General features: G+C 35.8%; 2 protein-coding genes across 2 annotated transcripts; both read right to left on the minus strand.

The window, feature by feature from the left end:
* Nucleotides 1-216: 216 nt before the first annotated feature.
* LOC107618603 (protein SIEVE ELEMENT OCCLUSION B) lies at nt 217-5,951 on the minus strand. The gene is made up of 7 exons (XM_016320711.3): nt 5,538-5,951; nt 4,803-4,874; nt 3,501-3,913; nt 3,291-3,379; nt 3,044-3,183; nt 2,495-2,974; nt 217-1,015 (listed from the first exon to the last, which is right to left on the minus strand). Exons 1-7 carry the CDS (start codon nt 5,880-5,882, stop codon nt 410-412), a joined length of 2,145 nt encoding a protein of 714 aa, XP_016176197.1. The 5' UTR covers nt 5,883-5,951; the 3' UTR covers nt 217-409.
* A 5,338-nt stretch (nt 5,952-11,289) lies between these two features.
* On the minus strand, nt 11,290-14,140 carry LOC148546253 (serine/threonine-protein phosphatase 7 long form homolog). Its single transcript, XM_088499164.1, has 6 exons — nt 14,134-14,140; nt 13,926-14,026; nt 12,425-12,766; nt 12,061-12,221; nt 11,849-11,936; nt 11,290-11,766 (listed from the first exon to the last, which is right to left on the minus strand). The coding sequence occupies exons 1-6, from the start codon at nt 14,138-14,140 to the stop codon at nt 11,290-11,292; spliced, it is 1,176 nt and encodes a 391-aa protein (XP_088355290.1).
* Between the last annotated feature and the right edge of the window lie 3,225 nt (nt 14,141-17,365).

Below are 17,365 nucleotides of genomic sequence, written 5' to 3' on the forward strand. Positions count from 1 at the left end.
AAATTCTTGAATCTCATTTTTACTTTCTGTTATATTGTCATCCTTAATACATCCCATATACTTTAATTAAGTAAATGGAGAAGATAGAAAAGATCATTTAGCAAAACACTTAATAGATCAAAGAAAGAAAATGCAAATTTCAATATATGAGATAGATGCTGATTGGACCAATCCTCTATGACACTGAAATTGTACAGCGAAGGAAAATCTGTTGAATTTCTTGGGATAATATAATTCATATAGCTATAATTTTATTGAATTGTGAAATTCAGTTACAAAAAGATAACTGTTGACCACCATAGTGTTTATTTAGGTTCTACCCATTGGTGAAGGGCGAACAAGGTTCACACACAAGAACTAGGTGAAGCATGCAGTATATATTCAAATATATAATTGGCTGTTCCACAGATCAGTAACCGCAGTAGTTTGAATCATTATTATCACGGTGGCAGCACTTGTAATTGACGGATGTAACCTCCATTACACGGCCACAAGTGGGATTTGGGCACGTTATAGTTGCAATGACGCTTGAGCCATAGTTACTACTATCAACATTGACAATTGAGCAAGGTTGACGATCAGCTATTTCCTTCACCTTAACATCATAGTATTCCTTGAATGCAATGTCAAACCCTTCTTTCTCAAACACCTTGTCCTTCCAGCTCTGAAACTCGGCCAGAGTTCGATACATGGCTTCGCCGTGGCCGAGAAGCTTGATGTTCTGCCCTTTGGTAAGAATGGCCCAGCCCTCTGGATCTCTTTTGAGGCAGAACAAGCTCTTCGCGATCCCTTGGATCTCGCAATCAACCGCCTCTTGGTGCTTCTTGTTCTGCCTCATTCTTTCGATTCCAATCCAGAAGCTTGGAACACTGCTTCCCAGTTCATACTTGTCTATTATCACGTCTGCACGCTTCACACTCTCGTGTCTCTTCACTTTCTCTACTTCAAGTGTGAAGTCTTGGATCCACTTCTTGTTGCTGCCACCAAAGATGAATAAGTATCTGTCCCCTTGCACCTACATTACATAATAGAAAAGTACAAGTAAACAATAAAAATACTAAATAATGTGCATAATGGATATATATCGGATGTTCAATTTACTAAGTGTGCGGATAATTATCCTATATTAAGATTTAGGTGGTAATTGAGGGGTGTAGTGTGTTTTTACTTGATTGGGCCAATTTTAGAGCCTATGTTCACATTGTTTACAAAAGTCATTATTTACTTAATAAAGTCCGTACTATCAGAAGTATTGGGAAGATAATGTGTCATGCATAAAAATGAGATCTAAAAGGACACATAAAAATTAGAAAATATTTGATAACAAAAAAATATTAATAAAAAACTATCAAAATTTATCATTTTTGGATTTATTTAATACACCTTGTAATAAATAAATAATAAATAAGATAAGTTTGGATTGATTATTTTTATCTTTCTAGTATTACCGTTTTTTTTTAATTTAAAACATAAGAATTTATATTAAGTAGTTTATAAATTAAGTTATTTTTATTTGATTTTTTAATCATAGAAATGCTTATTTTTTAAAAGAGAATGATAAAAAAAATATTTTATTATAAAAGAAGTCATTTATTTAATTTTTTGATAAACACTTTAAATAATTTGTTAAAAAATCACAAATTAATTTTAAAAATCATACCAAACATTAATATAGTAAAATTTTATAGTTATAATATAATAAAAATTTTATAATTGTCTTCATGTAAAAATATTTCTTTTTGATTTTTGGATGATGGATTGTATAGTTAGATTTTAATATTTATAAAAGTGTTGTCTTTATTTAAAGTATGGCTAAATAAATAAGTCACACTTTTAAACAAAGCATTTTTATAAAAAGATATTTTTACCATCTTCATTTGAGTAGTTATCAATTTTTATAAGTTAAAAATAAAAAAAAAATCACTTGTACACCTATCCAAATTGGTCCTTATATTAGTTATTACTTTTCGTAAAATACATAATTTTTCTATTTAAATCCTTTTAAATTTTTTATTGGTCATAGAAAATAAAAAAAATTTGATGGAGAGAGAAGTTAATTTTTATGCTACAGTTCGACTACGTTATTTTAATTTATTTATATAATTTACTCCATCTAATGAGAATAAAGTCTTTGTTGTTGATGATGGTTGTTGTTGTCTTTAAAATGAGAAATTTAGTTTGGATAATTTTTACTTCGTCAATTGAATAAAAATTTTGATTATTTTACATAATAAATTGAACTAACTAATGTTTGAACTTCAAAAGTTTGTATATTTATAACAATTTAATTTTAATACACTAATTAAATATATAATTATCTAATTAAATTTATGTATTTAAATAATTTTTTATTATTTGCTGATATCATAAATAATTGGTTATTTGTGTAAAACTCTTTTTATGAAATTAAATTAATTTTATAAAGTTTAAAAGTTTATTTAACTACTAAAAAAAGTGAAATATAACTCATTTAAGAGGCAAAATGAGAAGGTACCTGCAGTCCGGGAGCAACTTTTCTTATGATGTCCCAAAGCCACTTCCATTTGAGAATAAGATCAGCAGCATCAGTTTTCCTGAAAGGGAATGCGTCGATCCCCCATTGAAAGATCAAACCCATTGCATCTTCATTTGCTTTGTAACCTTGAGGATTGTACACAGGCAGAATAGGCTTACCCATGTAATTCAACCCTTCAGGCTCACTTATTATCCTGCCACCTGGCAACTCCGAGTAGCACTCCACTGCATACCACTTGATGCTGTTCTTCCATGTCTTGAACTGTTCCCTTTTGGCTTCGTCCCACTCCACAACTGGGATCCACAGAATCTTGAAATCTTCTTTCTTAAACCCTTTCCATTCCTTTGGACTTTCCTGCAGCCTATCGTGCAGACAATTCAACAGCATGATCTCGTCTCCTATGCTGTACAGGCTCGAAATGAAGAGTAACACATGTTTCTCCTTGAACACTTCAAGACCCTGTATATATTTAATTATATTGACGAGTTCTTTGTTAAAATTGTTGGCAAAACTAATAATTAAATTAACCTGTTTGATTTGGATGGTGCCTTGATATATTTGGGGAACTTGAGCTCCATTATTTGGGAGGATCAAAGCCTTCAAAAGATCTACTATATCTTTAGGCTTCTCAAAGATTCTTCTACGGCTCAAGTAATCGTCTATGTACCCTGCAACAAATTCAATGGATAGATCAGAACCCAACATCATCATCATCGTGAGCATTTTCAGATAACTAAAGAATTGAAACAAATAATTAATTCATTAATATATTAACCAATTTCGAGCTTGCAAATTTCCAAATGATCTGCCAACTTCTTTACAACAGCCGCAAGCCTCTCTCTGAATTCCGATAAGCTATATTCTCTGAAGTAAACAATACAATGTTAGTTAGTTCTAATTTTGCTTCAAGTTTTTCATAAAATGCTTAAACATTTACAGCCTTCGGAAAGTGTATTAAAATTAAATTTGAGAAGTTAGTAATTACGTGAAGGCGAGGAGGTTGCCTGTGGAAGCAACAATGGAAGCAATAGTCCAGTAGACAACAAGAGGGACCTCTTGCAAGGCTTCAGTCAAGGTAGGGACCTCCTCAGGATCATAGCCTTCAGAAGACCAGGTTGCCCACACTTTGATGTGGTGAAAGGCCTTCACTATGAAACTCAGCAGCTCTGTTATCTCACTTGAAATCTTCCTCTCTTGGATTTGATTCAGCTGTCTCAGTGAGCTTCCAAGTATGTCTTGTGTTGGAGTCCTAGAAAGCAGAATGAAGTTCCCATACTCCAAAGAAAACGCCGCCAGAGTTATCAACGCCTTTGCGTCCCAAGAATAGCACCTTAGGTGTTGGAGAATCCATAGTGCTGTTTGGTGCACGCATTGGGGTCCATGTTTTGTGCCTATCATCTTGGTAGCATCATCCAACTTTTAGTTAGTAACCGGCATTTTTATTATTCTAAGGATTAATCATGCTATTTGTATACAAAAAGTAGTTGCTAAATACAGTCCATATAAAATATATGTTAAAATATAAAATAAAAATAAATTAAATAATAAATATATTTATATATAAATACATGATAGCTGATATAATGATAGCTCATATAATAGCTAACTTTTACATGTACGTAGTACTTTTGTTTTGTGATTAAATTATAAAAGTAGTCCGGAGACAATATGAAGAGGAAGTATAGGGAGCCAATGGAGTATATATACAATGTGTATAATGGGGTTTAGGAATATTCGATTCAATATGATATCAGATGTTTATTATCCCTGATACTTAGATGGTTATTTTGGATAATAATATAAGTATATTGTGTTTGAGAAATTAGTAGTAGTTTATCCTGCATGTTCATTTTTTAACTCATATTAAGTCAAATAAACCGCCCATTGTATACATTATACAAATATTCTATTGGCTCCCTAGCGAGATTCATAAAAAAAATGTTTCCAAACATAGTAAACATTTGCTACATCAATATCTTTTGTTAATGAAAACATGATTATTTGACAGTTAATTCTTTAATTTTGTCTTATTGTTTTAGAATCTTATTTATCAACATTAAAATTTTGCAAGTATGTACTGTTCTAATACTTTACTATGCTTTTACTAAAAGTTATTCCATGACTTTGCATTTGTTAAGGTACTACTTCTTAATTATATTAATATATAGAAGCATATATACTATTTGTTCATCAATTATGTTCGAATTTAATTTGCATGCAACAATACATAATCATTGAGGTGGATGTCATGCAATTGCAAAATATATACACGCACAAACGAAGTTACCTGACAAGAAATCAGCTTCAGGGTAGGAAATTCTGGTTTGAAACTGACCGTGGATATTGTTGAATAACTACCCTGTATGTAGAACAATTATAAATAAGTCATAATTTTTTAAGTTTCGTTGTTTTCTCAGCATGATCCATCACTTTGCACATATACATTTCGTATTTATAAGACACAGAGGTGGATGGGGTATATAGTGTTTATCTTAAATTAGCAACCAATTAAGACATTTAGACAATAATAGCCGATGCTAATGCAATAAAAATATTCTACTCAAAAAAATAATAATGCAATAACAATAATACAGATTAATAAGTAAGTGATGTTATAAAAATCTAAAGATATTCAAAAATCATTTTCCTTCTTTATTATTGGACCTGAAATGACAAAGTACTTAAAAATTTGACCATATTAATTAGGGTCCTGCTATGTTACCAACAGCATATCTGTCAACTTCTATCAACTCTTATTTATAATTGTGTTTTATAGAAGTGTCTTCGTAGATGTGTCTAATAAAAATGTTTTTTTATGGTTGTGTTTAACAGAAGTGTCTTTATAGATATATTTTCTGGATGTATCTCTTTATATATGTATTTAAAATATAATAATTAATTATTATTAACAATAAGTTGGCAGATAATGTATTGGTACCCTATACTTTTCCTATTAATTATTATTATAAAAGATTCTCAAGGTGGATGGTAGAATATTATTGAATGTGAGTTGATGAATGACCTGAAGTATAAGATTGGACACAAGGCCAAAGAGGATACTGGTATTGCAGATTTCATCATCATTGACATGGGTTAGGTAAACTCTGTCCAGGATCTGAGAGTCAGTGAGATCAAAAGGGTTGGGAAGATGAATTTTCTGTTGGCCTCCCAAGTTAGTAGCAGCACTCTGTTGATGGATAGAAGTAATAGCAGTACTGCCACCTTGGGATGATGAGATCAACGTAGTGGTGCCACTTGAATCTGCGTTGGACATTGCCATGATATAGGATACAGAATTTAAGTATCCTCTAATAAGGTTTGTGTTTGAATTTTGAAAGAATACGTAGCCTTGTCTTGTGATTTCCATATTGTTGTGTTCAACCTATTTATAGGCTTTTGCCACTGCCTGAGAGAGTTTGAAGTAGTTGCCATGCCATGAATAATGATAGTAATCTATTTATATATAAAAAAAAATAGTTAAGTACAATATCATGTATACACTAAATTAAGTCATTATATATTTATGTCTAAAATATATAATATATGTATTATTTAATTCATTTTTAATATATATTTTGTATTTTAACATGTATTTTATATTAATTACTAATTTTAGCGATTGATTTTGATCTATACATGATTGAATAATATTATTTAACAAATTATTTATTTTAAATAATTTTGTCAAACTAACTGAATCTTTAATAAATATTAAATTAGTCTATAATATATTTCATGGTTAGAATTAACAATAATTTTTCACACTTAGAAATGCTAATCTGATACTATACTACTTATTTATTTTCTATCTAGTTTGACAATATTGCAAATGATATATGTTATAATTTGTGAAAAGTACAACAATTATGAAATTTAAATTATATGATACTTTAATGAAATACCATATTAATCTTTTATAAACATAACAAATTAAAAAATAGTAAAATATCCTTTAATCTTATATAAGACGTTCTCTAACTTATCAATAATGGAGGGGGCAAAAAAAAAAAAAAACAAAAAACAAAAAAAAAATGGGAAGAAAGATTATAAGAGACATAAAGAATATATAGAATAATATAACCGTTTAAATAAAAGAGGGTGAGACATAATTAAAGTAGCTTCCAATGTATCATCAAAATATAAACAAATAGAAAGAAGCTTCAAATGTGATAGCTAGTGATCCCTTGCATGGTGTGAAACATGCTGCTCCGAAATTTTGTTCACCATATAACCCTACAAGTTCATAACTACTCAGCGCAGAAAAATAAGGGCATAGTTGCCATTTTAGCGGAATTTTACATTTTACACTAGCTAATATTGATCCTTATTTTCTTTTAGACTTTTACTGTGTATGTCCCACGAATAATATTGCCATGGCCGAGCTTTTGCTTTTTAGAAGATATGTCACGGCAAAAAGAGGAAAATAGACTATTGTATATCTTTCCCTTTATTTTGGTCTATGGTATATCTACTATCAAATGTTCAAGGCAATGATGTCACACACAGGATATTATTAAAAAGAAAAAAAAAAGTAACATCCCACAGGTATTTTATTCCCTATTTTTATATGATTTTTACATGGGTAACTATTCTCGATTACAAAATCGGTACGAGTGAAAAAATGGTAGGCTGTTAACGTGTAACACCATGAAATGAAGAGAATAAAAAAAAATTGCACTGCTATGGGTCAGATGTAAAACGCACCCGTTTTGTACTTTTTTATTTTTTTTTTAATTTGAAAATAAACTAAATGTAGGTTACGTTTTGGCATTTTAATTTTTTTTTATTTTGTTTCAGGCTAAACTCAGATTACGTTTTTTTAAGCTATAAAATTCAAATTTTTTTGAAGTCCACAAAATACAGGTTGTATTTCGTTAGTGGCAGAATTTTTTTTTTAGAAGTCCTAAAACGTAGGTTGTGTTTTGTACACATAATAATATTTAAATCCACAGGTTTGCCTATAAATACGAAGTCCAGTTTCATTCGTCTTCATCTTCACTTCTCCTCTTACTCTTTCTTGCATAAAGTTCTTAGTGGTGTACTTTTTTGGCAGATAATTGTGTCAAAAAAATAGAGTTAGTTGAGGCTGAAGTTATAGAAGGTGTTGCAAATTTAAGAGTATATTATGACGGTGAGGTTATACCAAACATACATGAAGGAGTGACTTTTGTTTGTGAATGTCCGTTGTCATTTGTTATTCCATGTACCATGAGTTTTGTCGAGTTGCAAAATGGTCTTTGTAATAACATTCAAAGCAACATTTTGAAAAGGGTGAGCAATCTTTTATACAGAAGTCCTATGCAAGTATTTGGTGGGCTAATACAGTTTCAAATAATGCCCATCATTGACGATGCCAATATGTAGCAGATGTTGTATATTTATCAACAAACCTGATCTCACGTGCCGATGATAGAGCTGTACGTTGAGTTTGAACAGCAGTCGGGGATGGGTACGGTCGGCAACGAGGTCAATGTTGATGAGCTCGAGGATATAAATTGGGAAGAAGATAATAATGACAGCGAAGAGGAATTCGAAGCTAACTATGAAGTCGATAACGAAAACGATGACGAAGACTTGGCAGGCAATCCGGCGGTGCAAAATGAAGCAAATGCGATTGTAAGCCAACACCCGTTTGGTGTTCCGTCTTTTATGCAGACTCTAGATCTCGAAGCCATGCATGCCCCGGAATTTTCTGAGTATGTGAATACGGGTATGTTATGATTATTAACTCAAGTTTCCTATAGTGCTTATTTTATTTGCCTTGTCTGACTGATGGTGGTGCGCATGTCGTAGGTGAAGGCAACGTTGCGGCGGAAGACGGCGAGTTTAGTGTCGGAATAGAATTTGGTTCGAGAGAGTCGGTGATATCTGCAATCAAAAGCTACACCATCTTTAGAGGAGTTGATTACACTGTGTATGAGTCTGAGCCGCAGACATTCTACGCGAAATGCAAGGGGTATGGTGCAGGGTGCGACTGGCTTATCCGAGTTAGCTTGATTAAAAAAAAAAGCTTGTTGGGAGATCAGGAGATACAATGGCAAGCACACGTGCACCATGGGCACGATTTCACAAGATCATGCCAAGTTGGACTCAAACACAATTGCAGATGCCATTAGGCCATTGGTCGAAGCAGACCCCTCGATATAGGAGAAGTCTATTATTGCAGAAGTTCAAGGCAGGTTCAACTACACTGTGAGTTACCACAAGGCTTGGTTGGCAAAACAGAAAGCTATTACAAAAGTTTTCGGTGATTGGGAAGTTTCTTACCAGACTCTGCCAGTATGGTTGAAAGCAATGACATTGAAGATGCCAAGGTCTCATGTTCAAATTAAAACGCTCCCCGTTTACCGTGAGAGTGAGGAGGTTCAAGGTGTAAGAGTTCTGCACCGTATTTTTTGGAGCTTCTATCTGTGTATTGTAGCATTCAGACACTGAAAGCCACTGGTGCAGGTTGATGGCACGCACCTGTACGAAAAATATAAAGGTGCACTTCTGGTAGCAGTTGCACAAGATGGAAATCAAAACATTGTGCCTATTGCATTTGCGATTGTCGAGGGCAAGACAGCAGACGAATGGGAGTTTTCCCTAACCAATTTGCGGAGATATGTGGTTACCATTGATGGTGTGGATATTATTTCTGACCGCCATACCTCCATCGATGTTGCAATAGCTCGCAGTAACGGTGCATGGTCACCACCAAGGGCGTGGCACATGTACTGCATCAGGCACATCGGGTCCAACTTCTTAAGGAGGTTCAAGGCTCCATATTTGCATAAACTCGTGGTGAACACAGATATTTCAACTCGCTGTTATGGTTCTATTCATAGTAAATTTGTGGCATCTGCTTATGACTAAATGGTTTGTTCAACAGGCTATTCTAGGACGGAGCAGGAGTACAATAAAAACTACCAAAGGCTTAAAGAGCGGGGTGAGGCATATACTCAATGGTGCGATAAGATCGGTGTTGAGAGATGGGTGTTGGCATTCGATGGTGGTCATTGTTGGGGACATATGACGACAAACTTGGTAGAGTGCATAAATTCTGTCCTGAAGGGTGCACGCAACCTTCCTGTGACTGCCCTTGTCCGATCAACTTTCTACCGACTGAATGAATTGTTCACTCGGAAGAATACCAAGGCTCATGAGCGTCTCTGCAACGGATTCACGTATTCAGAATTTGCAACAAAGAGAGTTGAAGAAAGCTTCTGACGTGCAGGAAACATTGTGGTCAACCGGTTCGACAAGCGCAACGAGATGTTTGAGATTCACGAAATGAAAAATGGTACAATTTACACTGTTAACCTTGCACAACGACACTGCGACTGTGGCCATTTCCAGGTCGAGCGACTTCCATGTCGCCACGAGCTTGCATGTTGCGCCAACCAATGTCTTGATTAGCAAGTGTACGTGCACGATGTGTACAAGATGTCTGAAATTTGCAAGGTGTACATAGGCGAGTTTGTTCCGATGGGTGACCCATCTACGTGGGATAGATACGAAGGAGCGAAGGTGATCGCCAACTAGACATTGAGGCGCACGACAAAAGGAAGACCGAAGTCAACACGCTACTTGAATGAGATGGATTCGCGGGATATGTGTGGTCCTCACAGGTGCACTATATGTGGATGCGAGGGATATAGCCGCAGCCGATGTCCTCAGTGTGCAGGTCCAAGCTCCGTTGGAGGTCATTAGTGGTTAAGCTTTTCAATGTAACTTTGTTATGACCTACTTCACAATTATATGTTACTTTTTTTGTAACCTCGTCATTTACTTTAACCTAGCTAACAATTTATAATAAATAAAATTTTTAGCCTCGTTATTTAATTTTTTAGAGAACAAACATTTCGATCCAAACAGAATTACACGAGAATAAAGCTAAATATGTCATAATAATAATACTGAATAGAATCATCTAAATATAAGATACGACACTGAATACACTGAATACAACAGACTACTTCCTCGGTGCCTTCTTCGAATACAAGGATGGGGTGTATTTGTCCGAAGGCGCAGTCTGTGTCCGTAAGTTATACGGATGACCCTGCAACACACCGGTATCCAGCCCACTGCCAATGTCAGGACCACCAAAATCTGTCATACTCGCACCACCAGTGTCATACGAACCTGAACCACTCATCCCAGGAGCACTCGCTCCAGCAAGATCATACCAGTGCTATAAGTCGTATCCCAAATCTCCATCTTCCTGCTGCGGGTACTCATTCAAATCAAACAACTGGGGGCGTGGTGGTGCGGAAGGACCGGGCGGATCTACATGACCCGTCGACTGATCAAAGTCGAAGTCACTGGCATGACCTGAAATGGCGCCACGACCACCAGAATGCTGAGATGTAACAGGCCCTTCCTGCGGTGGCGTCGAAAAAGATTATCTGTATCTCTCAGGACCTGAGAGAAGCTGATGGTGTCAGATCCACCCAATGGACTAAAGTGACCTTCGGCTGGAATTACCAGTTGTGGTATGTAAGGCTCAGGTGCCTGAGGCGGCTGTGGTTCCGATATATATGGTGCCTGCTGCTGATATGCCAGCCACTATTGGGCATATGCCGGATCCTGAACCTGCTGGACATATGCCGGATCCTGAAACTGCTGGGCATATACCGGCATCTGAAATTACTGGACATATGCCAGGACCTGATAGTGGTGCTCATATGCCGGCACCTAATTAACAATTAATTACAATTAATAGTAATTACTGATAACAATTTATAACCCTAAAAATTGATAATAATCATAACACTAGTAATTAATAACAATACCTAAAACTGCTGCTCATGAGGCGGGACTTGTTGCTGAGGGCCAGCTGGTTCTTCCTGTTGCTGCTGTGGTTCATCAACGCCAACCTCTTCACCTGCAACTCTATCCGACAGTCGCAAATACATCCCATACTGTTGTGTGTACCACTCGTAGTACATTGGGAGAGGATGAAAGTCAATAATCTCCTCGCCCAATTGCAATGCGTTATAGTGGTCAAATTTCCATCTGTTAACCCATTGACTATAAATCTCTCCCCAGTCATGGTTATGTGCCCCTGTCAACCGCTTGTAGTGATCACGACCAAGGTCGAATGCCGGGCCTGGTGGAAGCTGTTGCATCCCGAATTGTCGTCGAACTCGGTCTGTCGAGTGCCATTCTATGCACTCGAATGACACTAGAGGCGACTGGGTGGAGTACATAACCATTTGGGCAGCGAGGAAATCTGGAACCTCCACTCCCATATATGGCCGCCATATAAACTGCACATTAGTTAATAAGAGGCCGATTAGAAAAACTATTCTTCTGAATAAAAACATCGGACATTAATGGTTGCAAACTTACATCATCAACTCCCATATCGTTGAGTCCTCGCCTAAAATGCGCTGTAGGCTGACGTATATATCTTGTATGTCGGCGCCAATGACTCCACCTAACAAAAAACAAAAAACAATATTAATAAGAGTAACAAATTAATAATAATAATAATAATAATAATAATAATAATAATAATAATAATAACGATAAAAGCCAATACCGTCGCGCAAGTGGAATACCAACATCGCCGAGCTGATCGCGGGGTATAGGTGCCAGGAGCGGCATATGCTCCCACGCCCAAATAAAAAGCAGTATCAGTGGGCCATCTATCTCCTTGCAGTTGTATCGTGATGCACGACACAACGATCTGTATAGGTGTGCCAGATTGGCTGCCCCCAAACTGTATGTTGAAATCCGGTGAAAATTCCGAAGTAACGGTAGAAACTTCGAGTTCAACGAAGTCGTCGACTTATCCGGAAACACAACTGTTCCAAGCAAGCAGAAAATGTGCGCCCGGACGTACCGCTCAAGAGACTCCTAAGTATCACACAGCTCGGTGTTTCTGCACCGCCGGACCCAAGCAATATTAACCTTCCATAATACGTGATCTTGTGGACCGGGCTCCCGTCCAAAACACGCAATGCAGTTCCCCACTAAAAACTGGTGACTGCTGTCTGATCTACCTGCAACGGCCTCCCCATTAATCGGGAGACCAAGGATATAGCTCACATCTTCTAACGTCACCGTCACTTCACGGACCGGAAGATGAAATGTGTGAGTCTCCGGCCTCCAGCATTCCACCAACGCACTCAGTAGTGCAGAATGACCTCTCATTTCGCCTACTCGCAAAACGTGTTGAAACCCAATCAATGCCAGTGTCGCTGCAGCTACCTCGTTAAAGGTATCTGGCGAATCCAGTTTTCTGGGCAACAAATTCCTGATAGCCTGCAAAAAGATAAATGATAATTATTAAATTCTAAATAAATTAATAATTTTTTTTACTAAAATTAATAAAATTTTTTACCAAACAGTGTAAAAAAAAATACCTTTTACCAAACTGTATTATTATTATCATTATCAAGAATGAAAAATAATAATAAATCACTAAAAATTAATAATAAATTATTAAACAGTATTATTAATTATTAAAAATTAATAATAACTTATTCTCATTATCATAACCAATATTATAAATAAATAATAAAATACTAATTATAATAATAATTACTCAAATATAACAATGATAATAACCATTTATTATATTATCAACTTCCTAAACAGTATTTTATTAATATACAGTATTATTTATTATTAAAAAGTATTAATAAATTATTCAAAATAATAATTTTTTTAATTAAACATTGTTAAAAAAATCGTTTACTAAACAGTATTATTATTATCATGAAAAATAATAATAAATCACTAAATAATAATAATAAATTATTACATATTATTGTTATTAAAAATTATTAATAAATTATTTTCATTAACATACCCACTATAATAATAATAATAATAATAATAATAATAATAATAATAATAATAATAATAATAATAATAACAACAACGTCACACTAATAATACATAGATTAACTTGCCTAATAATAACAATAATAATATAATAACTGTATTAAAAAAATTAAACCGTAATGAGAAATAAATAACAACATAATATTAGTAATAATAATATTAATAAACACAATAGTACAAATTACAACACAAATAAATAAAATTTGAATAAATATATATATTCATCGTTAAATATTAAAAAAAATTTACTTACTAATTGAGGATGATTCAAATACTCAATAATATGTTCTTTCGATTTGATAAAATCACGCACCATTTTTTCTTCCTGTACCGTATACTTCTTCTTCTCCAACACTTTGCTTTTTCACTGTTACCCCTCTTCACTCTTGCTTCCTCACTCTCCTTCAACTCTTCCTCACCTTGCTTCAGTAACTCATTTTTTACTAGGCTCCCTTTCTTATCTGTGTTTTCGCTTTAAAGGCCCCAGGTGAACACCCTCCAAGACATGTGGCACGCATGCAGCTAGGAAGCCTGCAAAACGCAACCTCCGTTTAGCTCTGCAACGCTGACAAACGCAACCTGCATTTTGCGTAGCCCCATGTTGGTCAATACCTGCTCCTGTCGGCATGCAGGGCACGTTTCGCAACTTAGCTCTCTTCCCAGTCCAATCCAAGCCTACATTTTGCAGCAGTTGCAGATTTTTTGATTTCATCAACTGCAAAACGTTACTGGCGTTTTGCAGGTCCCTGACCAATACAGGTCCACATTTGTGGACAACTCACCATGCATCTATATATTAGCTAATCACCATTATTTCATCCATAACCAAATTAATTTCTGAAAAATGGTATATTGAAGATGTGGGGCTGATTTTCTTGCATATGAAAATAATGATGGTGTACCGCAATGAAATAGTGTGCATTAAAATTTTTGGCTATTATAGTATCAGGCCAAATCGCAAGCTACGTTTTATCTTTTTATTTTGTTTTAATTTCTTTTTGTGTATGAAAATAATCAAACGCAGCTTGCATTTTACTTAGTGTCAGCTTTTTCATTTTTTTGTTTTGTTATTAGCCCAAACACAAGCTGCGCTTATGGGCTGTTTTTTTCGTTATGGAAAGTGTTAACGTGTAATACTATGAAATGGAGGGAATGAAAAAAATTGCACTACCATGGGTCAGATATAAAACGCAAGGTGCGTTTTATACTTGTTTATTTTTTTTAATTTTGAAATACACTAAACGTAGGTTACGTTTTGGCATTTCAATTTTTTTATTTTGTTTTAGACTAAACACAGGATGCGTTTTTTTAAGCCAGAAAATTCAAAATTTTTTTGAAGCCCACAAAACGCAGGTTGCGTTTTGTTAGTGTCAGAAACTTTTTCTTGGAAGCCCCAAAATGCAGGTTGCATTTTCTACACAAAATAATATTTAAATCCACAGGTTTGCCTATAAATACGAAGTCCAGTTTCATTCATCTTCATCTTCACTTCTCCTCTTACTCTTTCTTGCATAAAGTCCTTATGGTGTGCTTTTTTGGCAGATAATTGTGTCAAAAAAATAGAGTTAGTTGAGGCTGAAGTTATGGAAGGTGTTGCAAATTTGCGAGTATATTATAACATTGAGGTTATACCAAACACATATAAAGCAGTGACTTTTGTTTGTGAATGTCTGTTGTCATTTGCTATTCCATATACCATGAGTTTTGTCGAGTTGCAAAATGGTCTTTGTAATAACATTCAAAGCCACATTTTGAAAAGGGTGAGCAATCTTTTATACAGAAGTCCTATGCAAGTATTTGGTGGGCTAATACAGTTTCAAATAATGTCCGTCACTGACGATGCCAGTATGCAGCAGATGTTGTATATTTATCAACAAACCTGATCTCACGTGCCGATAATAGAGCTGTACGTTGAGTTTGAACAGCAGTCGGGGATGGTACGGTCGGCGACGAGGTCAATGTTGATGAGCTCGGGGATATAGATTGGGAAGAAAATAGTAATGACAGTGAAGAGGAATTCGAAGTTAACTATGAAGTCGATGACGAAAACGATGACAGAGACTTGGCAGGCAATTCGGCGGTGCAAAATGAAGCAAATGCGATTGTAAGCCAACACCCGTTTGGTGTTCCGTCTTTTATGTGGACTCTAGATCTCGAAGTCATGCATGCCCTAGAATTTCCTGAGTATGTGAATACAGGTATGTTATGATTATTAACTCAAGTTTCCTATAGTGCTTATTTTATTTGCCTTGTCTGACTAATGGTGGTGCGCATGTCGTAGGTGAAGGCAACGTTGCGGCAGAAGATGGCGAGTTTAGTGTCGGAATGAAATTTGGTTCGAGAGAGTCAGTGATATCTGCAATCAAAAGCTACACCATCTCTAGAGGAGTTTATTACACTATGTATGAGTCTGAGCCGCAATGACAGTGAAGATGCCAAGGTCTCGTATTCAAATTAAAACGCTCCCTGTTTACCGTGAGAGTGAGGAGGTTTAAGGTGTAAGAGTTCTGCACCGCATTTTTTGGAGCTTCTATCTGTGTATTGTAGCATTCAGACACTACAAGCCACTGGTGCAGGTTGATGGCACGCACCTGTACAAAAAATATAAGGTTTAATTATTCTGTTGGTCCCTATAGTTTCACCAAATTTTTAATTAGATCCCTATACTTTTTTTCCATTCAATTGGGTCCCTACACTGCTTTAATTTTGTAATTACGTCCTTTTCATGTTAAAAATGTTAAAATTAACATAATATTTTTACCAGAATGCATGCGGTCAAAGATTTAATTAAGTTTTTAATTATAAATACCTTCAATTTGCGAATAAATATTCAATTAACTCTAATATTTTTTACACTAGGAAGGACTTAATTGCAAAATTATAGTAGTGTAGGGATCCAATTGAAAGGAAAAAAAGTATAGGGACCTAATTAAAAATTTGGTGAAACTATAGGGACCAACAGAGTAATTAAACCAAAATATAAAGGTGCACTTCTGGTAGCGGTTGCACAAGATGGGAATCAAAACATTGTGCCTTTTGCATTTGCGATTTTCGAGGGCGAGACAGCAGACGCATGGGAGTTTTTTCTAACCAATTTGCAAAGATATGTGGTTACGATTGATGGTGTAGGTATTATTTCTGACCGACATACCTCCATCGACGCTGCAATAGCTCGCAGTAACGGTACATGGTCACCACCAAGGGCGTGGCACATGTACTGCATCAAGCACATCGGGGTCCAACTTCTTAAGGAGGTTCAAGGCTTCATATTTGCATAAACTCGTAGTAAACACAGGTATTTCAACTCTCTGTTATGGTTCTATTCATAGTAAATTTGTGGCATCTGCTTATGATTAAATGGTTTGTTCAACAGGCTATTCTAGAACGGAGCAGGAGTACAACAAAAACTACCAAGGGCTTAAAGAGCGGGGTGAGGCATATACTTAATGGTGCGATAAGATCGGTGTTGAGAGATGGGTGTTGGCATTCGATGGTGGTCATCGTTGGGGACATATGACGACAAACTTGGTAGAGTGCATAAATTCTGTCCTGAAGGGTGCACGCAACCTTCCTGTGACTGCCCTTGTCCGGTCAACTTTCTACCGGCTGAATGAGTTGTTCACTCGGAAGAGTACCGAGGCTCATGAGTGTCTCCGCAACGGATTCACGTATTCAGAATTTGCAACGAAGAGAGTTGAAGAAAGCTTCCGACGTGTAGGAAATATTGTGGTCAACCGGTTCAACAGGCGCAACGAGATGTTTGAGGTTCGCGAAAGGTAAGATGGTACCATTTACACTGTTAACCTTGCGCAACGACATTGCGACTGTGGCCATTTCCAGGTCGAGCGACTTTCATGTCGCCACGTGCTTGCATGTTGCGCCAACCAGTGTCTTTATTGGCAAGTGTACGTGCACGATGTGTACAAGATGTCTGAAATTTGTAAGGTGTACAGAGGCGAGTTTGTTCTGATGGGTGACCCATCTATGTGGGATAGATACGAAGGAGTGAAGGTG

Source organism: Arachis ipaensis, chromosome B9 (genome assembly GCF_059453495.1).
Source record: "Arachis ipaensis isolate K30076 ecotype BB chromosome B9, ASM5945349v1, whole genome shotgun sequence".
Lineage (NCBI taxonomy): Eukaryota > Viridiplantae > Streptophyta > Magnoliopsida > Fabales > Fabaceae > Arachis > Arachis ipaensis.

Bases quoted from the DNA above. Each gene is read 5' to 3' on its own strand.
- LOC107618603 (XM_016320711.3), bottom strand. From the start codon at position 5,882: ATGGAAATCACAAGACAAGGCTACGTATTCTTTCAAAATTCAAACACA. The intron at 3,914-4,802 runs GTAACTTCGTTT...GATGCTACCAAG, and splicing joins TGAAGCTGATTTCTTGTCAG to ATGATAGGCACAAAACATGG. The intron at 3,184-3,290 runs GTTAATATATTA...AATTTGTTGCAG, and splicing joins AATTTGCAAGCTCGAAATTG to GGTACATAGACGATTACTTG.
- LOC148546253 (XM_088499164.1), bottom strand. The intron at 11,937-12,060 runs GTATTCCACTTG...GTTTTTTGTTAG, and splicing joins CGATCAGCTCGGCGATGTTG to GTGGAGTCATTGGCGCCGAC. The intron at 11,767-11,848 runs GTAAGTTTGCAA...ACTAATGTGCAG, and splicing joins ACGATATGGGAGTTGATGAT to TTTATATGGCGGCCATATAT.